At 44.5% G+C, this 24,846-nt stretch overlaps 1 protein-coding gene across 1 annotated transcript in view; it reads right to left on the reverse strand.

The window, feature by feature from the left end:
- LOC143808069 (putative cation-transporting ATPase 13A4) overlaps positions 1-24,846 on the reverse strand; it is a 361,151-nt gene that overhangs the window by 17,037 nt on the left and 319,268 nt on the right. Inside the window, exons 25-27 of the mRNA XM_077290326.1 lie at positions 11,175-11,247; positions 10,183-10,357; positions 8,136-8,308 (exon numbers count right to left, since the gene is read on the reverse strand). Of these exons, the coding sequence (XP_077146441.1) occupies positions 8,136-8,308; positions 10,183-10,357; positions 11,175-11,247 (421 nt within the window). The remainder of the gene's footprint in view (positions 1-8,135; positions 8,309-10,182; positions 10,358-11,174; positions 11,248-24,846) is intronic.

The raw sequence follows: 24,846 nt of genomic DNA on the forward strand, positions 1-24,846 counted from the left end.
AGGGTTGGGGCTAAAGTTAGGGTTAATGTTTGGATTACATTTACGGTTGGGAATAGGGTTGGGATTAGGGTTAGGAGTGTGTCAGGGTTAGGGGTGTGGTTAGGGTTACCGTTGGGATTAGGGTTAGGGATGTGTTTGGATTAGGGTTTCAGTTATTGGGGGGTTTCCACTGTTTAGGCACATCAGGGGCTCTCCAAACGCGACATAGCATCCGATCTCAATTCCAGCCATTTCTGCGTTGAAAAAGTAAAACAGTGCTTCTTCCCTTCCGAGCTCTCCTGTGCCCTAAACAGGGGTTTACTCCAACATATGGAATATCAGCGTACTCAGGACACACTGGACAACAACTTCTGGGGTCCAATTTCTCCTGTTACCCTTGGGAAAATACAAAACTGGGGGCTAAAAAATAATTTTTGTGGAAAAAAAAAGATTTCTTATTTTCACGGCTCTGCGTTATAAACTGTAGTGAAACACTTGGAGGTTCAAAGTTCTCACAACACATCTAGATAAGTTCCTTGGGGGGGTCTAGTTTCCAATATGGGGTCATTTGGGAGTTTCTACTGTTTAGGTACATTAGGGGCTCTGCAAACGCAATGTGACGTGTCATGATCTCAATGGCAAGAGAACATAGCATCAGCATATATAGGAACTAGCTCTTGGAAGATGGGAACTGAGCTGACCATGAACTAAACCTAACACACAACTAGCAGTGGCCGGGTAGCATGCCTACGATGATTCTAGATGCCCAGCACCAGCCGGAGGACTAAATAATGCTAGCAGAGGAAAATAAGTCCTAGCTCACCTCTAGAGAAATACCCCGAAAGGAGACAGAGGCCCCCCACATGTATTGGCGGTGAATTAAGATGAAATAACAAAACGTAGTATGAAAATAGGTTTAGCAAATTTGAGGTCCACTTACTACATAGCAGAAGACAGAAAGAACACTTTCATGGTCAGCTAAAAACCCTATCAAAACACCATCCAGAAATTACTTTAAAACTCTGGCATTAACTCATAACACCAGAGTGGCAATTCCTGTTCACAAGAGCTTTCCAGACACAGTAACGAAACTACAGCTGTGAACTGGAACAAAAATGCAAAAACAAACATGGACAAAAGTCCAACTTATCTAGTAGTTGTCTAGGAGCAGGAACAAGCACAGAGAGGCTTCTGATAATATTGTTGACCGGCAAGCAACTAACAAAGCAGCAAGGTTATATAGCGACTCCCACATCTTGATGGGAACAGGTGAACAGAGAAGATGAAGACACCAGTTCAATTCCACCAGTAGCCACCGGGGGAGCCCAGAATCCAAATTCACAACAGTACCCCCCCCCTCAAGGAGGGGGCACCGAACCCTCACCAGAACCACCAGGGCGATCTGGATGGGCCCTATGAAAGGCACGAACCAGATCAGAGGCATGAACATCAGATGCATTCACCCAAGAATTATCCTCCTGGCCGTATCCCTTCCACTTGACCAGATACTGGAGTCTCCGTCTGGAAACACGAGAGTCTAAGATTTTCTCCACAACGTACTCCAACTCACCCTCAACCAACACCGGAGCAGGAGGCTCAACGGAAGGCACAACCGGTACCTCATACCTGCGCAATAATGACCGATGAAAAACGTTATGAATAGAAAAGGATGCAGGGAGGTCCAAACGGAAGGAAACAGGGTTAAGAATCTCCAATATCTTATACGGGCCGATGAACCGAGGCTTAAACTTAGGAGAAGAGACCCTCATAGGGACAAAACGAGAAGACAACCACACCAAATCCCCAACACAAAGCCGAGGACCAACACGACGGTGGCGGTTGGCAAAAAGCTGAGTCTTCTCCTGGGACAACCTCAAATTGTCCACCACCTGCCCCCAGATCCGATGCAATCTCTCCACCACAGCATCCACTCCAGGACAATCCGAAGATTCCACCTGACCAGAGGAAAATCGAGGATGAAACCCCGAATTACAGAAAAACGGGGACACCAAAGTGGCAGAGCTGGCCCGATTATTGAGAGCGAACTCCGCCAATGGCAAAAAAGCAACCCAATCATCCTGGTCAGCAGACACAAAACACCTCAGATATGTCTCCAGGGTCTGATTAATCCGCTCGGTCTGGCCATTCGTCTGAGGATGGAAAGCGGACGAAAAAGATAAATCCATGCCCATCCTAGCACAGAATGCCCGCCAAAATCTAGACACGAATTGAGTCCCTCTGTCAGAAACGATATTCTCAGGAATACCATGCAAACGAACAACATTTTGAAAAAACAGAGGAACCAACTCGGAAGAAGAAGGCAACTTGGGCAGAGGAACCAAATGGACCATCTTAGAGAAACGGTCACACACCACCCAGATGACAGACATCTTCTGAGAAACAGGCAGATCTGAAATAAAATCCATCGAGATGTGCGTCCAAGGCCTCTTAGGAACAGGCAAGGGCAACAACAATCCACTAGCCCGAGAACAACAAGGCTTGGCCCGAGCACAAACGTCACAAGACTGCACAAAGCCTCGCACATCTCGTGACAGGGAAGGCCACCAGAAGGACCTTGCCACCAAATCCCTGGTACCAAAAATGCCAGGATGACCTGCCAACGCAGAAGAATGAACCTCAGAGATTACTCTACTGGTCCAATCATCAGGAACAAACAGTTTATCAGGTGGGCAACGATCAGGTCTATCCGCCTGAAACTCCTGCAAGGCCCGCCGCAGGTCTGGAGAAACGGCTGACAATACCACTCCATCCTTAAGGATACCTGTGGGCTCAGAGTTACCAGGCGAGTCAGGCTCAAAACTCCTAGAAAGGGCATCCGCCTTAACATTCTTAGAACCCGGTAGGTATGACACCACAAAATTAAACCGAGAGAAAAATAATGACCAGCGCGCCTGTCTAGGATTCAGGCGCCTGGCGGTCTCAAGATAAATCAAATTTTTGTGGTCCGTCAATACCACCACCTGATGTCTGGCCCCCTCAAGCCAATGGCGCCACTCCTCAAAAGCCCACTTCATGGCCAAAAGCTCCCGATTCCCAACATCATAATTCCGCTCAGCGGGCGAAAATTTACGGGAAAAGAAGGCACAAGGCCTCATCACGGAGCAGTCAGAACTTTTCTGCGACAACACTGCCCCAGCTCCGATCTCAGAAGCGTCGACCTCAACCTGAAAAGGTAGAGCAACATCAGGCTGACGCAACACAGGGGCAGAGGAAAAACGGCGCTTAAGCTCCCGAAAGGCCTCCACAGCATCAGGGGACCAATCAGCAACATCAGCACCCTTCTTAGTCAAATCGGTCAATGGCTTAGCAATATCCGAAAAACCAGCAATAAATCGACGATAAAAGTTAGCAAAGCCCAAAAATTTCTGAAGACTCTTAAGAGAAGAGGGCTGCGTCCAATCACAAATAGCTTGAACCTTGACAGGATCCATTTCAATGGAAGAGGGGGAAAAAATATATCCCAAAAAGGAAATCCTCTGTACCCCAAAAACACACTTAGAACCCTTCACACACAAAGAATTAGACCGCAAAACCTGAAAAACTCTCCTGACTTGCTGGACATGAGAGTCCCAGTCATCCGAAAAAATCAGAATATCATCCAGATACACAATCATAAATTTATCCAAATAATCGCGAAAAATATCATGCATAAAGGACTGGAAAACTGACGGAGCATTTGAAAGACCAAAAGGCATCACTAAATACTCAAAGTGGCCCTCGGGCGTATTAAATGCGGTTTTCCACTCATCCCCCTGCCTGATTCGCACCAAATTATACGCCCCACGAAGGTCAATCTTAGAGAACCACTTGGCCCCCTTTATGCGAGCAAACAAATCAGTCAGCAACGGCAATGGGTATTGATATTTAACAGTGATTTTATTCAAAAGCCGATAATCAATACATGGTCTCAAAGAGCCGTCTTTTTTTGACACAAAGAAAAAACCGGCTCCTAAGGGAGATGACGATGGACGAATATGTCCCTTTTCCAAGGACTCCTTTATATATTCTCGCATAGCAGCATGTTCAGGCACAGACAGATTAAATAAACGACCCTTTGGGTATTTACAACCCGGGATTAAATCTATGGCACAATCGCACTCTCGGTGCGGAGGTAACGAACCAAGCTTGGATTCTTCAAAGACGTCACGATAGTCAGACAGGAACTCAGGAATTTCAGAGGGAATAGATGATGAAATGGAAACCACAGGTACATCCCCATGAGCCCCCTTACATCCCCAGCTCAACACAGACATAGCTCTCCAGTCGAGGACTGGGTTGTGAGATTGCAGCCAAGGCAATCCTAGCACCAAATCATCATGTAGATTATACAGCACCAGAAAGCGAATAATCTCCTGGTGATCCGGATTAATACGCATAGTTACTTGTGTCCAGTATTGTGGTTTATTATTAGCCAATGGGGTGGAGTCAATCCCCTTCAGAGGAATAGGAGTCTCCAAAGGCTCTAAATCATACCCACAGCGTTTGGCAAAGGACCAATCCATAAGACTCAAAGCGGCGCCAGAGTCGACATAGGCGTCCGTGGTAATAGATGACAAAGAGCAAATCAGGGTCACAGATAGAATAAACTTAGACGGTGAGGTGCAAATGGAAACAGATTTACCAAGCTTTTTAGTGCGTTTAGAGCATGCTGATATAACATGAGTAGAATCACCACAATAGAAACACAACCCATTTTTACGTCTAAAATTCTGCCGCTCGCTTCGGGACAGAATTCTATCACACTGCATACTCTCTGGCGACTTCTCAGTGGACACCGCCAGATGGTGCACTGGTTTGCGCTCCCGCAAACGCCTATCGATCTGAATAGCCATTGTCATGGACTCATTCAGACCCGCAGGCACAGGGAACCCCACCATAACATCCTTAATGGCATCAGAGAGACCCTCTCTGAAAGTCGCCGCCAGGGCGCACTCATTCCACTGAGTAAGCACAGACCATTTACGGAATCTTTGGCAGTAAATTTCCGCTTCATCTTGCCCCTGAGATAGGGACATCAAAGTTTTTTCTGCCTGAAGCTCCAAATGAGGTTCGTCATAAAGCAACCCCAAGGCCAGAAAAAACGCATCCACATTGAGCAACGCAGGATCCCCTGGCGTCAATGAAAAAGCCCAGTCTTGAGGGTCGCCCCGGAGCAAGGAAATCACAATCCTGACCTGCTGTGCAGGGTCTCCGGCAGAGCGAGATTTCAGGGACAAAAATAATTTGCAATTATTTCGAAAATTCTGAAACCCAGATCTATTCCCCGAGAAAAATTCCGGCAAAGGAATTCTCGGCTCAGATACAGGTGCATGACAAACAAAATCTTGCAAATTTTGTACCCTCGTGGCGAGATTATTCAAACCTGCAGTTACACTCTGAAGATCCATTACAAACAGGTGGACACAGAGCCATTCAAGGGTTAAGAGGAGGTAAGAAGCAGCTAGACAGCAATTAAGGGCTAGACAGCAAAACTCTGAAGGGAAAAAAAAAAAAAAAAAAAAATTTCCCTTAAACACTTCTCTATCTCCTGCTTCAGCCCAAACAATTAACACTTTGGGGCCGGTCAAACTGTCATGATCTCAATGGCAAGAGAACATAGCATCAGCATATATAGGAACTAGCTCTTGGAAGATGGGAACTGAGCTGACCATGAACTAAACCTAACACACAACTAGCAGTGGCCGGGTAGCATGCCTACGATGATTCTAGATGCCCAGCACCAGCCGGAGGACTAAATAATGCTAGCAGAGGAAAATAAGTCCTAGCTCACCTCTAGAGAAATACCCCGAAAGGAGACAGAGGCCCCCCACATGTATTGGCGGTGAATTAAGATGAAATAACAAAACGTAGTATGAAAATAGGTTTAGCAAATTTGAGGTCCACTTACTACATAGCAGAAGACAGAAAGAACACTTTCATGGTCAGCTAAAAACCCTATCAAAACACCATCCAGAAATTACTTTAAAACTCTGGCATTAACTCATAACACCAGAGTGGCAATTCCTGTTCACAAGAGCTTTCCAGACACAGTAACGAAACTACAGCTGTGAACTGGAACAAAAATGCAAAAACAAACATGGACAAAAGTCCAACTTATCTAGTAGTTGTCTAGGAGCAGGAACAAGCACAGAGAGGCTTCTGATAACATTGTTGACCGGCAAGCAACTAACAAAGCAGCAAGGTTATATAGCGACTCCCACATCTTGATGGGAACAGGTGAACAGAGAAGATGAAGACACCAGTTCAATTCCACCAGTAGCCACCGGGGGAGCCCAGAATCCAAATTCACAACAGTGACGCCTGTAGACCAATCCATCTAAGTCTGCATTCCAAATGATGCTCCTTCCCTTCCGAGCTCTGCCATGCGTACAAACTGTGTTTCCTCCCCACATATCAGGTATCAGCATACTCAGGACAAGTTGCAAAACAACTTTTGGGTTCTAATTTCAACTGTTACCCTTGGAAAAATACAAAACTGGGGGCTAAAAAATAATTTTTTTGAAAAAAAAAAAAGGATTTTTTATTTTCACGGCTCTGCATTTTATACTGTAGTGAAACACTTGGGGGTTCAAAGTTCTTACAACACATCTAGATAAGTTCCTTGGGGGGTCTAGTTTCCAATATGGGGTCACTTGTGGGGGGTTTCTACTGTTTAGGTACATTAGGGGCTCTGCAAACGCAATGTGACGCCTGCAGGCTAATCCATCTAAGTCTGCATTCCAAATTGCTGGTCAAATTTTAACCCTTATAACTCCCTAACAAAAAAAAAATTTGGTTCCAAGATTGTGCTGATGTAAAGTAGACATGTTGGAAATGTTACTTATTAAGTACTTTGCGTGACATATCTCTGTGATTTAATTGCATAAAAATTCAAAGTTGGAAAATTGCAAAATTTTCAAAATTTTCGCCAAATTTCCGATTTTTTCACAAATAAATGCAGGTAATATCAAAGAAATTTTACCACTATCATGAAGTACAATATGTCACGAGAAAACAGTGTCAGGATCGCCAAGATCCGTTTGAAGCGTTCCAGAGTTATAACCTCATAAAGGGACAGTGGTCTGAATTGTAAAAATTGGAGTTCGGGGCTTAAGCGGTTAAATAATCCTACTACTATATGATTAATTTGGAAGAAAATACATCTCGGATGCCAGGTGAACATAAATTTCTCTTTCAGTTGGGGAGGTTGATGGACTCTTGTACACATGCATGTGTTTCCCCAAAAATAAGACCCACCTCGAAAATAAGCCCTAATATGATTTTATAGGATGTTTGGAGTATGTCTGAAACATAAGACCTGTTCAAAATATAAGCCCTAGTTACAGTCATGGCAGGCATAAGAAGAAGTACAAACAGGAAAATTGCCAAAGGTCCTCACTCTTTTAGGAGGGCCCAGCATTTATATTCTGAGGTTAAAACTACTTAAGGACCATCATATCACCAAAGGTTTTTTACCTGCAGGAGTCTAGAGGAATTGAAGTGGAGACAGGCTGGCTATAGGGGCCAGTGTTAGGTGGGGAATTGGGAAATTGCCCAAGGTCCTGAATCTCTTAATGGCCCTCAGCACTTCTAATCCGAGGTTAAGACTACTTAAGAATCTTTGGTGACATCAGGGTCATGAGACCATGATGTCACCAAAGGTCTTTTAACTCCAAGAGTCTAGAGAAACTTAACAGGAGACAGGCTGGTATGTACTGTATGTCCAGTGTGTGTATAAACATTTGTATGTTCAGCGTGTGTACATACATGTGTATGTGCAGTGTTTGTGTGTGTATATACATGTGTATCTGCAGTGTGAGTATATAAATGTGTATGTGCGGTGTGTGTATACGTGTATGTACAATGTGAGTAAATACATGTGTATGTGCAGTGTTTGTGTGTAATAAATGTGTTTGTACAGTGTGTGTGATGATGATTATACTGTGTATGAATAAATATAGATTTTTTTTGTTCAAGAAAAAATGTGGATGTTGGTCATGGAAAAAAATAAGACATCCCCTGAAAATAAAACCTTAACCCATCTTTCAGAGCAAAAATAATCTAAGACCCTGTCTTAAGGGAAAACGCAGTATGACAATGAATTATCCAGTGCACAAATATTACACAATAATTGCTTTGTCACATTTTATACTTACAGTTAGTGTAGATTGGCTTTCTGAAAGGTTTTCCTTTACAAAATATGAATTCTACAATAATGAGATTCATCCCACTTATGAACCACATAGTGGTGGTTAAAAAATTTTGACTAATCAAGATAGCCTCATCTACAGTATTGTTCAGTGCACTGTGATTCGTAGCAAGACATCCACTGCAAAAGAGAATGGATCTCAAAATAGGTAAAATAATTTATCTATATATATATATACCACAGTGCAAAAGTTTTAGGCAGGTGTGAAAAAATTCTGCATAGTAGAAACTCTAAAAAAAATAAAAGTTTTAATACTTTGCGTTCATCGATTAACAAAATGCAAAGTGAATTCACAAAACAGAAGTCTAAATCAAATCAATATCTTGTGCAACCGCCCTTTCCCTTCCAGACAGCATCAAAGCATCAATTCTTCTAGGTTTACTTTCACTGAATTATTGAAGGAACTCGGCAGAGAGGTTTTTCTAGATATCTTGGTGAATTAACCAGAGATCTTTTGTCAATTGAGGCTTGAGCAAATCCTTCTGTCTCTTCATGTAATAAATACAGACTTTATGATTTTGAGATCAGAGCTCTGTGAGGGTCATATCATCACTTTGAGAATTCCTTGCTCTTATTTACTCTAAAGATTGTTCTTAATGACACCTGCCTAAAATTTTTCCACAGTAAAGTTTACAAATAAAATATGAATAACTAGTTTGGACACACCTCTTCATGCAATGGTTTTCCTTATTCTTGTTGTAATGTGTATGTTGTAGATTCAGAATAAAAACAGTAAAACCACAAAGGAAGCCCAAGAATTACCTTTGCTGTGGCAGATAAGTTAATCAGAGATCCCAGCCTCAGAAAATGCAAATTAACAGCACTTCAGATACAGGCCATCATAAATGATGCACAGACATCAAGTAGCAAACACTTATCAACATCAACTGTCCAGAGGAGACTGCGAGAAGAAGGCTTTTATGGTCAAATTGCTGCAAAGAAACCACTAGCGAGGACCAAAAAGAAGAAGAGACAAGCCACATCAAAACTAGACGTTAGACACTGGAAATTTGTACTGTGGTCTGATGAGTCATTTGAGATTTCTGATACCAACTGCCTTGTCTTGTGAGATGTAGAAAAGGTGAGCAGATGGTTTCTACATCTATGGGGCCCACTGTGAAGCCTTCAGTCTGTATCTACTATGTGCACATTTCAATTATGAACACAGAAAACCACTGGATGAGCAGGTGTGTCCAAACTTTTGACAAGTTCAGTAAATTATTTTATTAACCATGTATGCTATGTAACTTCACTGCACACTCCAAAATGATGCAACTAAAAAAATCTTTATTTTATAATTACAAAGGGTTTTTGAAAATGAATTCAGTACTGTTCGATGTTTCGACTCTCCTGAATCTTTATTACGATGTTGCATTTTTGGAGTTGGAGAAACTTGGGGTTGAATGTGGCTGCTCTGATGTGAAGATAGAGACGCTGTGCAGTGTTCGGAGACTCAAAACATCTTAGTCACCTATGTAACTGAATTATTTTTCATTCACCCTGTGGTATTACGAAATAAAGATCCTTTTATTTGCACAATTTTTGGAGTGTGCAGTGAAGTTTCTTATATGTGTCATGGGACCCATTCTGATCAGCTTGCACCCCCATCCCATTCACAGAGAGTGCACCCCAAATTATTCTTACTTGCTAGCAATATTATTATAGACCGTGTATAGTAGTAGTCTAAACCTTGTTTCATTTTTTTTAATCTTTTTAGAAGGTTTTAGACAATCTCAGCTTACAGGGGTTCTGTTTCATGTTCCATTTATTTACACTATAAATTTTACAGAGTAGCCACCTAGCCGAAACTAAAAAAATGTATTATTTCTTGTGGAGAACATCAATTTTGCATAATTGTTAGTGAAAGATCAAATTCTTCTACAAATTTAATGTTCAGCTTGTTCTGGTGTCATTTTAATTTAGCATATAATACATGTTAACACAACCAGTGTCATCCTATATCTCCATCTGTAGACAGGGTAATATAAATTTACCTGAAAACATCATAATCATCATAAAACGGCTGCATCTGAACCACTGTGTAAGCAATTGTTTGCACAATCAAACTAAAGATGGTGTGCAGAACAATTGACAATAGCAAAGGTGGAGAAATGAGCTGTCCAGAAGGCCGATAAGGAGCCAATTTCTGAGCTGGGCCAGTTAAACTCACTGAAAAAGAATATTATCCAATAAGTAAATGACAGCACAATTTAATTAGTATCACACAAATTTCCATCAACCATCTACTGGGATATAACATAGAAGTAATCAACTTACTTTTGAGGCATACAGAAAATTCTAAATATTACAAATAAAGATGAAAGAATTGACTAAAAAAATGGAATCAGCGTTAGTTTCAAAAGCATTCTTTAATTTTCTTGAATCCAGTGGCAGATAGTCGCCCTTTAGTTGTAGGGTTAAGAATAGATAAAAAATAAATATAATACCTCTTTCTAGCCTTCACCTGTCCTACTGGTTCTAGTCACTCTTCAGGACTCTTCTGCAACTACTACTTCAGGACTCTTCTACTTGGCATCATGCAACATCAAAATGTCATGAGGCCTGATAAGCAACACAGTCCAAAAGCCCTGATGAGTGACTGAAGCAAAACACGCTGTGCAGTGGTACAAGTGAAGGCCAAGAAGAGGTATTGTGCTAATGTTCTTTTAACATCCGTAGTCTGAGTGACCTCAGACATTTGTTTTCACATCTAATCTAGTTTACGCAGATTTGCTCATTATAATTACTAATATCATAAATCATTATTTAAATAAAAAGATCACTTTTTTTCCCGCAGAAATTAAGATACCTAGATATACAATAAAGATATAACATTTATGTGAAAAAGATAACTGTAGGTCATACGTTTATAGCTACTATACATTATTTTATTAAGGTGAACACTGCTTTAGCATGAAGTACAACAAAATTATAATAACTCATGTACATACACTAATTTTTCATGGATTTCCTTCAGCATGCTTACTTGTTAAAGTGACGGCAATGGTTATAGCCACATCTTGCATCATATAAGGATGGACTCCAATAAACTTTTTTTTCTACATAAAAAGAAAAAGTAAAAGGTATAAACTTTTTATGCAAAACGAGAGCAAAAAAGAAAACCGAAAATTTGGGAGTAAGATTATTATGCAACCCGTAATATTATTATACAGAACTCTGCAATGTATGTTATGCCCTGGCTCATATCACAAACTCTATTTCTCTGAATGCCTATGGAGGAAAGCTCGCATAACAGAACACTTTATCGACTTCAAATTTATGTTAAGAACCTAAAACTCTGCCCTTCACCTCGCCAAACAGACCTACTTCACAACTCTGATCTCACTATCCAACAGCCCCAATAATTTTTTTTTCACTCCCTCCTCAGGCCAAAAGCACAATCCCCTATCACAGACATTTGTGCTGATGACCTGGCCTCATACTTTATAGAGTAAATAGATAATATCCATCAGGAAATCTGCTCCCAGCCACCAGGTGTTGTGACTCCCATCCCTCCCTGCATTTCCCCTGGCTCACTCTCCACATTTGATGCCATCACAGAAGAAGAAGTCTCCAGGCTCCTCTCTTCTTCTCATCCGACTACATGCACTACTGACCAGATTCCCTCACATCTCCTCCGGTCCCTCTCTCCAGTCGTCACAACTCACCCCACTACAATCTTTAATCTTTCTCTCTCCTTGGGCATTTTCTCCCCCTCCTTCAAACACTCTATCATTACTCCATTATTAAAGAAACCTGCTCTCGACCTGCACAAACAACTATTGACCAGTCACCAATCTCACCTTCTCTAACCTCTTTGGGCACCTGGTCTACTTCCACCTTACCCGTTACCTCTTCACTCACTCCCTCATAGACCCTTAACAGTCTGGCTTCCACCCCTACATTCAACAGAATCTGCACTCAAAGTGACCAATGATCTTCTGACAGCAAAATGTAACGGTTGCTACTCTCTGCTCATTCTTCTTGACCTCTCTGCAGCTTTCAACACTGTTGACCACCATCTCCTACTCTCTAGGCTCTAGTCACTAGGCATTAAGGACACTGTTCTCTCCTGATTCTCTTCCTAGCTTTCTAACCACTACTTCAGTATTTTGTTCGCTGGCTCTACTTCATCTCGTCTTCCTCTCACTGTTACCTTGATTACCTTGAGTACCTTAGGGCTCAGTACTTGGCCCCTTCTCTTCTCTCTCTACATGGTCCAAATTGGACAGACCGTCAGCATATTTGGCTTTCAGTACCATCTTTATGCTAATGACACACAACTATACATGTCATCCCCTGACTTTACCCCTGCTTTACTACAGAATGCCAGTGACTGTCTGTTCACATCTCCAACACCATGTCCGCTCTCTATCTTAAACTCAACCTTTCCAAAACTGAACTTCTTCTCCCGCCCTCTACTAACCTCCCTAAATCTGACTTTTCCCTCTATGTCAGTGGCATGATAATAACACCCCGGCAGCAGACGAGCTATCCGGGTGTTATGCTTGACATCAATCTCTCCTTCACCTCCCATATACAATCTCTTGCCCGCGCTTGCCGCTTACACCTAAAGATCTGCCCTCTCTCACCATGGAAACAACAAAAACCCTCACTGTCGCAATGAACCACTCCCGCCTGGACTACTGTAACGCTCTATTAATTGGCCTCCCCCTCACTCAACTTTCCCCTCTCCAGTCCATCCTTAATGCAACAGCCAGGGTCGTCCATATGGCTAATCGGTACTAGGACGCATCTGCTCTTCACCAGTCATTAAACTGGCTGCCCATTCATTATAGGATCCAATTCAAAGTACTTGTTCTCACCCACAAAGCTCTCCACAGTGCGGCACCCCCTCATTTCTGCCTATCGGCCTAGCCAATCGCTGCGCTCTGCAAACGACTTTTCACTAACCTTTGCACTAATCCGCACCTCCCATTCCCGACTCCAAGACTTCTCCAGCGTTGAATACTCTATCCCAAGAAATTAGGACCAGCCACAAATTGCACAGTTTTAAGTGCTCCCTCAAAACACATTTGTTCAGGAAAGCCTGTCACATTCCCTAATCAAAGTAATATTATGTGTAAGTGTATGTGTAGCCCATTCACTATCTCTATCTATCCTCCACTCCCTCAAGATGGCTGGACCATCATTGTAAATACACACCTGTATTTTGTATCTCCCCCACCTCATTGTAGATTGTAAGCTCTCATGAGCAGGGTCATTTTATTTTGCTCTAATTATTGTATTATTGTTAACGTTGTTACTTATGATTTTTGTGTTTGAAACTGTTAAACTGTAAAGCACTGTGTAATATGTTGGCACTATATAAATAAAGATTATGATTATTATTATTGTTACCCAGTGTACATGCCCTATTGCTGAAGCTGTCATATAACGGCTGTGTTGTTTTCTGATAACTTTCCAGTTAGAAAAGTAGCAGAAATGTTAAAGGCTTATTCCCTATATTGAAAATGATCACTTGTCCACTGTATATGCTCCGATCACTATTTTTAATGGGACTGTTGGGAAAGGCCAAACTCTACTCAGCTATCGCCAACAATCCCACAGAGAATAATGGAGCATTGACATGGTAGACTTATTAAAAGAAAAAAAGAAAAAAAAAATACTCCTACTATACCTCCTCATTTCTCTACCTCCTGTCTACTCAATTCCTCTTCCAATGGGGGTTGTTGCACAACCACTGCAGCCAATCAGCTGTCACTGATTGGCTGCAGGTATGACATTTTGTTCAAAAAGGTGAAATTGCACCAAGCATAATCTGTCTTTTATAAAACTATTTTTGTAGCTTCTACTAAATTTTATGACGAAGATGCAACACATGCTTGTAAATACTGGAAAAGTAGAAACCGTAATAGTAAAGCAGTAGTAATGATGATATCACCACTACTAACAATATGAAATTACAGATCGCAGCCGAGTGTCAGCTGATTGTCACAGCTTACACCCGGCACTAAATGCCAGGAGTGGTTACGGACCACTCCCGGCACTTTAACCCCCAGAACACTGCGATCAAGCAAGATCGATGTGTTCAGGTGGCATAGAGAAGTATCGCTCAATGAGAGGGATCCCTGCTTGCTTCCCTCAGACCATCAGATCATCGTGATGTGATCGTGTGGTTCTGAGGTTCTCCCTGCCTGCAGACCCCCAGATCCAAGATAGTTGTGGGTCCAGCAGGGAGGTGGCTTCTCAGTGCCTGCTGAGAGCAGGCACCGGCAAGCCTCCTTCACTGCCTGTCTGATCGTTGATCTGGCACAGTGCTGTGCCAAGTGTCAGAATAGTGATCTGACTTTATACAGTGATGTCCCACTGTCACGGGAGACCTAGGTATGAAAGAGCTAATAACCCGAACCCCTGCGATTTCCCTCAGACTACGGAAATCCTGACTGTCCCTCTCCCAGAGTTTACACTGATGGTGTGCATGTCTGGGCCTCCACCCTCGCCTTATCTCCTGTTTCAACCCTAGGCTGATACCACCGCCCACCACCCAGTGAAGAGACCACACTCCAATACCCACAGTTAGCACAGACAAGGATAACGGAAAAATAAGCACCACGCCGCAGTCACTCAGGAATACACTATAAATGCAAAGGGCAAAACAAATACAAATATGGGAAGGAGTAAATAAAACAAAGAGAAATACACCACCAGCAACGATACTCCAACTACTAGCTCACCACTCCAGACCGAGATAACCACGCACAAGACAGAAGCTATAATCGGCGACGCCCAATGTTCAGGAGAACTATATAAAGGCAGTAGGAATGGCCCAGCTTCCAATCCGAGCACCAGGTAAATTAACCCCGGACCAGCTAGATAAAATCTAGCCGACGCCAATGAGCGCATAGTGGACAAAAGCGGAATTACCGCTGTCTGTCGGACGACCTGGTCTGAACAGCGTCCGACATGACAGTACTCCGCCTTCTACGAGGGACCCCAGGGCCCTCACGGCTTATAGGACCTGGCTTGTCCGGATGGTGGCGGTGAAACAACCTGACCAGCCGATCCGCATGAAAGTCTGAGGCTGGTACCCAGGACCTCTCCTCAGGCCCATAACCACGCCAATGTACCAAGTACTGTAAAGTGCGGCGCACTACACGAGAGTCAACCACCTTGGAGACTTCAAATTCCAAATTACCATCCACCAAGACTGGAGAAGGCATCGGTGTCGTGTCCACAAGACCCACCACCTTCTTTAACAACGATCTGTGGAACACGTTGTGTATTTTATACACCGTAGGAAGCTCCAACCGGTACGCTACTGGGTTAATGACAGCGGCGACCCTAAATGGACCAATAAACCGTGGACCCAATTTAAGGGATGGTATTTTGAGTCTTATGTTTTTTGTGGATAACCACACCCAGTCATCCACACTCAGGTCCGGACCTGACACACGCCTACTGTCAGCCACACATTTGTACCTAGCACCCACACTCAACAGGCGCTGTTTAACTCTCCTCCAGACTGATGATAATTGTGTTCCTAAATGGTCTTCCTCCGGGACGCCGGAAGAGCTCCCCTGACTCAAAGTACAAAATTGAGGTTGAAGCCCGTGAACACAAAAAAACGGAGACTCCCCAGATGACTCCTGGCGGTGATTATTGATGGCAAACTCAGCCAAAGAAAGGAACTTCGACCACTCCTCCTGGTTATCTGAAACAAAGCAGCATAAGTACTGTTCAAAATTTTGGTTCATACGTTCGGTCTGACCATTTGACTGAGGATGAAACGCCGAAGAATGAGACAACTTGATCCCCAGCCGTGAGCAAAATACTTTCCAAAATTTTGCCACAAACTGAGACCTCCTATCAGAAACGATGTCAGACGGAACCCCATGAAGTCTGTCCATCTCCTGCACAAATACCTGAGCCAGAGTCTTAGCGTTAGGCAAAGAAGGCAAAGACACAAAGTGCGACATTTTTGAGAACCAATCAAAAATCACCAAGATGACCGGGTTCACCCAGCTGAGGAGGGCAAGTCAGTGATAAAATCCATGGAGATTTCCATCCATGGCTTACTAGGTACCTCGAGAGGAAGTAGTGTGCCAACAGGACGGGAGCGGGGCATCTTAGTCCTAGCGCACGTGGTGCAAGCTGACACGTATGAGACCACATACTGTCGAATCTTGGGCCACCAAAACCGACGTGCCACCAACTCCAAGGTACCTCTAACCCCTGGGTGGCCAGCCAGGACAGCATCATGATGCTCCGCCAAAACCTTTAAGCGGAGATGAAGCGGTACAAACGTTTTGTTGATGGGAAGCTCAGATGGTACCTCCTCCTGGGCCTCGGCAATCTCATCCTCAACCTCGGTTGTGAGAGCCGAAACCACAACACCCTTTTGGAGGATGGGTACTGGATCTTCCCGAGGCTCTCCCCCCGGAAAACACCTGGACAGAGCATCCGCCTTAGTGTTTTTAGAACCAGGTCTGTAAGAGACAACAAAGTTGAACTGCATGAAAAACAATGCCCAGCAAGCCTGCCTGGGAGACAGACGCTTGGCAGACTCCAAATAAAGCAAATTTTTATGGTTGGTAATAACAGTAACCTGATGAACCGCCCCCTCCAGGAAGTGTCGCCATTCCTCAAAGGCCAATTTGATTGCCAACAACTCTCTGTTGCCGATATCGTAGTTACGTTCGGCGGGCAACAGTTTCTTGGAAAAATAGGCGCATGGACGCAAACCGCTCAAGGATGAGCCCTGTGACGGCACCGCCCCCACACCAACCTCAGACGCATCGACTTCTACAACAAAGGGTTTCGATACATCTGGCTGTCAGTTAGCGGTTTAGCAATGATAGAAAAATCCTTGATAAACTTCCCATAGTAGTTAGAAAACCCAAGGAACCGCTGAAGTGCTTTTAGGTTACCAGGCCATTCCCAATGCAACACCGCTTGCACCTTAGCGGCGTCCATTTTAAAATCAAAAGCAGGCAATACAGCCCAAGAAGGGCAACTTCTGTACCGCAAATACACATTTCTCCAGTTTTGCATATAGCTTATTCTCTTTGAGAAGCTGTAACACCTGCCTGACATGATCTAAATGAGTATCACGGTCGCAAGAATATATGAGGATGTCATCTAGGTACACAATAACGAATTTCCCCAAAACATGTGAGAACACATCATTTATGAAATGTTGAAACACTGCAGGTGCGTTTGTCAACCCAAATGGCATCACCAAATTTTCAAAATGACCCTCAGGGGTATTAAAAGCCGTCTTCCATTCATCACCTTGACGGACTCTTATGAGGTTGTACGCCCCCCTGAGGTCAAGCTTGGTAAACCACTTAGCACCTGCCACCTGGTTGAACAAATCTGGTATCAATGGCATAGGGTATGGATCACAAACCGTAATCTGGTTTAAATCCCTGAAATCCAGACACGGCCGTAGTCCACCATCTTTCTTCTTAATGAAGAAGAACCCTGCTGCCACTGGTGAGGATGAATGCCTGATGTGCCCTTTGCTCAAACTTTCAGCAATGTAATCCTTTAGTGCTTGTCTCTCCGGACCGAAGATGTTAAACATCCTTGCTTTAGGCAATTTGGCCCCTGGTTTAAACCTGATAGTACAGTCATAGGAGCGATGTGGCGGCAACTCTGAACAACCCTTCTCAGAGAACACATCCACAAAATCCAGAAGTGACTCAGGAACGCTTGACGTCACAGCAGAAACACATGTGGCCAAGAAATTCTCCTGACAGAAATCACTCCACTGAATTATGTCCTGAGTTTTCCAGTCAATAACCGGGTTGTGTGTAGACAACCATGGAAAACCCAGAACCAATTGTGCCGGAAGACTCTTGAGCACCTTACATGTAACCTGCTCGAAATGAAGAACCCCAATGTGGAGTTTAACCTCAACCACAAACTCAGTAATCTCCCTCTGTGGGAGAGGAGCAGAATTCATGGTGACAACGTGGATAGGATGAGGCAGTTTTTCGATCCTAAAACCAGCAGTGCACGCAAACTCCTCATCAATGAGATGTGGCAGAACCACTATCCACAAAAACAGTGATTGGCAGCTCTCTGCCAGCGACAACAACTTTGGCAGGGAGCATGCACTGAGAAACCATCATGGAGGATATACATAAGCTCAGATTGGACTCCTCCACACCCTCTGAGCTTAGAAGTTTTCCGCCGTTGCATTTTTCTTTGACAGCAGAGGACAGATATTAATAAAATGACCAGTTTTACCACAGTAAAAACAGGCTCCCTGCTTCCTGAGTACAGGGGCTCGATGCTTAACATGTGATACCCCTGCGATTTGCATAGGTTCCGTGGGCTCACCTGCAGCAACCTCACATGAACTTAAACCTTCTCCCACAGGCGGCGTCTCATGATCCCCCTGACGCAAACGGCGATCAATGCGGACAACCAGACTCATAGCAGAATCTAGTGAAACAGGAGTCTCGTACATCAGGAGGGCTTTTTTACCCCTATTAGAAACTCCATGAATAAAGTGACTCCGCAGCGCGGGGTCATTCCACTGTGTGTCGACCGCCCAGCAGTGAAATTCAGAACAGTAATCCTCTGCAACACGCTCCCCCTGGCAAATAGTGCGTATCTTAGACTCTGCTAGAGCTATTCTGTCCGGATCGTCGTAGATGTGAGCAGAAAAAACTCTCCACAGAGTTAAATGTAGCAGAATCAGATGTCAAAGTAGACGCCCATGCTTGGGGATCCCCACTTAATAATGACAACACCAGGCCCACACACTGAGCCTCATTACCGGAGGAGATCGGGCGCATATGGAAATACAGTTTGCAAGCTTCATGAAAAGAAACAAATTTACTGCGTTCCCCAGCAAACTTTTCAGGCAAAGGAAACTTAGGCTCAGCAACTTTACCTGTAACTCCGGCTTGCACATTAGATACTGCTAGTCCCTGTTGCTGCACTGCCCCCCTCAACTCAGTGACCTGTAGGGACAGCGCCTCCAACTGGCGGGTTATGGAAGTCATGGGATCCATGACATAAAAAAAACTACTTTTTTTTTTTATAGGCCGATTATAATGTCACGGGAGACCTAGGTATGAAAGAGCTAATAACCCAGGCCCCTGCGACTTCCCTCAGACTAGGGAAACCCTGACTGTCCCTCTCCCAGAGTTTACACTGATGGTGTGCATATCTGGGCCTCCACCCTCGCCTTTTCTCCTGTTTCAACCCTAGGCTGATACCACCACCCACCACCCAGTGAAGAGACCACACTCCAATATCCACAGTTAGCACAGACAAGGATAACGGAAAAATAAGCACCACGCCGCAGTCACTCAGGAATACACTATGAATGCAAAGGGCAAAACAAATACAAATATGGGAAGGAGCAAATAAGACAAAGGGAAATACACCACCAGCAACGATACTCCAACTACTAGCTCACCACTCCAGACCGAGATAACCACGCACAAGACAGAAGCTATAATCGGCGACGCCCAATGTTCAGGAGAACTATATAAAGGCAGTAGGAATGGCCCAGCTTCCAATCCGAGCACCAGGTAAATTAACCCCGGACCAGCTAGATAAAATCTAGCCGACGCCAATGAGCGCATAGTGGACAAAAGCGGAATTACCGCTGTCTGTCGGACGACCTGGTCTGAACAGCGTCCGACATGACAGTACCCCGCCTTCTACGAGGGACCCCAGGGCCCTCACGGCTTATAGGACCTGGCTTGTCCGGATGGTGGCGGTGAAACAACCTGACCAGCCGATCCGCATGAAAGTCTGAGGCTGGTACCCAGGACCTCTCCTCAGGCCCATAACCACGCCAATGTACCAAGTACTGTAAAGTGCGGCGCACTACACGAGAGTCAACCACCTTGGAGACTTCAAATTCCAAATTACCATCCACCAAGACTGGAGAAGGCATCGGTGTCGTGTCCACAAGACCCACCACCTTCTTTAACAACGATCTGTGGAACACGTTGTGTATTTTATACACCGTAGGAAGCTCCAACCGGTACGCTACTGGGTTAATGACAGCGGCGACCCTAAATGGACCAATAAACCGTGGACCCAATTTAAGGGATGGTATTTTGAGTCTTATGTTTTTTGTGGATAACCACACCCAGTCATCCACACTCAGGTCCGGACCTAACACACGCCTACTGTCAGCCACACATTTGTACCTAGCACCCACACTCAACAGGCGCTGTTTAACTCTCCTCCAGACTGATGATAATTGTGTTCCTAAATGGTTTTCCTCCGGGACGCCGGAAGAGCTCCCCTGACTCAAAGTACAAAATTGAGGTTGAAGCCCGTGAACACAAAAAAACGGAGACTCCCCAGATGACTCCTGGCGGTGATTATTGATGGCAAACTCAGCCAAAGAAAGGAACTTCGACCACTCCTCCTGGTTATCTGAAACAAAGCAGCATAAGTACTGTTCAAAATTTTGGTTCATACGTTCAGTCTGACCATTTGACTGAGGATGAAACGCCGAAGAATGAGACAACTTGATCCCCAGCCGTGAGCAAAATACTTTCCAAAATTTTGCCACAAACTGAGACCTCCTATCAGAAACGATGTCAGACGGAACCCCATGAAGTCTGTCCATCTCCTGCACAAATACCTGAGCCAGAGTCTTAGCGTTAGGCAAAGAAGGCAAAGACACAAAGTGCGACATTTTTGAGAACCGATCAAAAATCACCAAGATGACCGTGTTCCCAGCTGAGGAGGGCAAGTCAGTGATAAAATCCATGGAGATTTCCATCCATGGCTTACTAGGTACCTCGAGAGGAAGTAATGTGCCAACAGGACGGGAGCGGGGCATCTTAGTCCTAGCGCACGTGGTGCAAGCTGACACGTATGAGACCACGTACTGTCGGATCTTGGGCCACCAAAACCGACGTGCCACCAACTCCAAGGTACCTCTAACCCCTGGGTGGCCAGCCAGGACAGCATCATGATGCTCCGCCAAAACCTTTAAGCGGAGATGAAGCGGTACAAACGTTTTGTTGATGGGAAGCTCAGATGGTACCTCCTCCTGGGCCTCGGCAATCTCATCCTCAACCTCGGTTGTGAGAGCCGAAACCACAACACCCTTTTGGAGGATGGGTACTGGATCTTCCCGAGGCTCTCCCCCCAGAAAACACCTGGACAGAGCATCCGCCTTAGTGTTTTTAGAACCAGGTCTGTAAGAGACAACAAAGTTGAACTGCATGAAAAACAATGCCCAGCAAGCCTGCCTGGGAGACAGACGCTTGGCAGACTCCAAATAAAGCAAATTTTTATGGTTGGTAATAACAGTAACCTGATGAACCGCCCCCTCCAGGAAGTGTCGCCATTCCTCAAAGGCCAATTTGATTGCCAACAACTCTCTGTTGCCGATATCGTAGTTACGTTCGGCGGGCGACAGTTTCTTGGAAAAATAGACGCATGGACGCAAACCGCTCAAGGATGAGCCCTGTGACGGCACCGCCCCCACACCAACCTCAGACGCATCGACTTCTACAACAAAGGGTTTCGATACATCTGGCTGCACAAGAATGGGAGCCGAAACAAACCTGTTCTTAAGAGATTCAAAAGCGCACACAGCAGCCTCAGGCCAAACAGAGAAATTGGTACCCTTTTCAGTCATGTCAGTTAGCGGTTTAGCAATGATAGAAAAATCCTTGATAAACTTCCCATAGTAGTTAGAAAACCCAAGGAACCACTGAAGTGCTTTTAGGTTACCAGGCCATTCCCAATGCAACACCGCTTGCACCTTAGCGGCGTCCATTTTAAAACCAAAAGCAGGCAATACAGCCCAAGAAAGGCAACTTCTGTACCGCAAATACACATTTCTCCAGTTTTGCTTATAGCTTATTCTCTCTAAGAAGCTGTAACACCTGCCTGACATGATCTAAATGAGTATCACGGTCGCAAGAATATATGAGGATGTCATCTAGGTACACAATAACGAATTTCCCCAAAACATGCGAGAACACATCATTTATGAAATGTTGAAACACTGCAGGTGCGTTTGTCAACCCAAATGGCATCACCAAATTTTCAAAATGACCCTCAGGGGTATTAAAAGCCGTCTTCCATTCATCACCTTGACGGACTCTTATGAGGTTGTACGCCCCCCTGAGGTTAAGCTTGGTAAACCACTTAGCACCTGCCACCTGGTTGAACAAATCTGGTATCAATGGCATAGGGTATGGATCACGAACCGTAATCTGGTTTAAATCCCTGAAATCCAGACACGGCCGTAGTCCACCATCTTTCTTCTTAATGAAGAAGAACCCTGCTGCCACTGGTGAGGATGAATGCCTGATGTGCCCTTTGCTCAAACTTTCAGCAATGTAATCCTTTAGTGCTTGTCTCTCCGGACCGAAGATGTTAAACATCCTTGCTTTAGGCAATTTGGCCCCTGGTTTAAACCTGATAGTACAGTCATAGGAGCGATGTGGCGGCAACTCTGAACAACCCTTCTCAGAGAACACATCCACAAAATCCAGAAGTGACTCAGGAACGCTTGACGTCACAGCAGAAACACATGTGGCCAAGAAATTCTCCTGACAGAAATCACTCCACTGAATTATGTCCTGAGTTTTCCAGTCAATAACCGGGTTGTGTGTAGACAACCATGGAAAACCCAGAACCAATTGTGCCGGAAGACTCTTGAGCACCTTACATGTAACCTGCTCGAAATGAAGAACCCCAATGTTGAGTTTAACCTCAACCACAAACTCAGTAATCTCCCTCTGTGGGAGAGGAGCAGAATTCATGGTGACAACGCGGATAGGATGAGGCAGTTTTTCGATCCTAAAACCAGCAGTGCGCGCAAACTCCTCATCAATGAGATGTGGCAGAACCACTATCCACAAAAACAGTGATTGGCAGCTCTCTGCCAGCGACAACAACTTTGGCAGGGAGCATGCACTGAGAAACCATCATGGAGGATATACATAAGCTCAGATTGGACTCCTCCACACCATCTGAGCTTAGAAGTTTTCCGCCGTTGCATTTTTCTTTGACAGCAGAGGACAGATATTAATAAAATGACCAGTTTTACCACAGTAAAAACAGGCTCCCTGCTTCCTGAGTACAGGGGCTCGATGCTTAACATGTGATACCCCTGCGATTTGCATAGGTTCCGTGGGCTCACCTGCAGCAACCTCACATGAACTTAAACCTTCTCCCACAGGCGGCGTCTCATGATCCCCCTGACGCAAACGGCGATCAATGCGGACAACCAGACTCATAGCAGAATCTAGTGAAACAGGAGTCTCGTACATCAGGAGGGCTTTTTTACCCCTATTAGAAACTCCATGAATAAAGTGACTCCGCAGCGCGGGGTCATTCCACTGTGTGTCGACCGCCCAGCAGTGAAATTCAGAACAGTAATCCTCTGCAACACGCTCCCCCTGGCAAATAGTGCGTATCTTAGACTCTGCTAGAGCTATTCTGTCCGGATCGTCGTAGATGTGAGCAGAAAAAACTCTCCACAGAGTTAAATGTAGCAGAATCAGATGTCAAAGTAGACGCCCATGCTTGGGGATCCCCACTTAATAATGACAACACCAGGCCCACACACTGAGCCTCATTACCGGAGGAGATCGGGCGCATATGGAAATACAGTTTGCAAGCTTCATGAAAAGAAACAAATTTACTGCGTTCCCCAGCAAACTTTTCAGGCAAAGGAAACTTAGGCTCAGCAACTTTACCTGTAACTCCAGCTTTTACATTAGATACTGCTAGTCCCTGTTGCTGCACTGCCCCCCTCAACTCAGTGACCTGTAGGGACAGCGCCTCCAACTGGCGGGTTATGGAAGTCATGGGATCCATGACATAAAAAAAACTACTTTTTTTTTTATAGGCCGATTATAATGTCACGGGAGACCTAGGTATGAAAGAGCTAATAACCCAGGCCCCTGCGACTTCCCTCAGACTAGGGAAACCCTGACTGTCCCTCTCCCAGAGTTTACACTGATGGTGTGCATGTCTGGGCCTCCACCCTCGCCTTATCTCCTGTTTCAACCCTAGGCTGATACCACCACCCACCACCCAGTGAAGAGACCACACTCCAATATCCACAGTTAGCACAGACAAGGATAACGGAAAAATAAGCACCACGCCGCAGTCACTCAGGAATACACTATAAATGCAAAGGGCAAAACAAATACAAATATGGGAAGGAGCAAATAAGACAAAGGGAAATACACCACCAGCAACGATACTCCAACTACTAGCTCACCACTCCAGACTGAGATAACCACACACAAGACAGAAGCTATAATCGGCGACGCCCAATGTTCAGTAGAACTATTTAAAGGCAGGGGGCATGGCCCAGCTTCCAATCCGAGCACCAGGTAAATTAACCCCGGACCAGCTAGATAAAATCTAGCCGACACCAATGAGCGCATAGTGGACAAAAGCAGAATTACCGCTGTCTGTCGGACGACGTGGTCTGAACAGCGTCCGACATGACACCCACCCTGGGACAATGTAAAAAAGTTAAAAAAAAATATTATACTGTGTAAACATATTTTTTACAAAAATTCCTAAATAAAGAAAAAAAATATTGTTTCAATAAATACATTTATTTATGTAAATAAAAAAACAATAAATGTACACATATATAGTATCGCTGCATCCTTAACGACTAGTGATGAGCGAGTATACTTGGTACTCGAGATTTCCCGAGCACGCTC

The sequence above is a fragment of the Ranitomeya variabilis genome, chromosome 2, assembly GCF_051348905.1.
Source record: "Ranitomeya variabilis isolate aRanVar5 chromosome 2, aRanVar5.hap1, whole genome shotgun sequence".
NCBI classification, from domain to species: Eukaryota; Metazoa; Chordata; class Amphibia; order Anura; family Dendrobatidae; genus Ranitomeya; species Ranitomeya variabilis.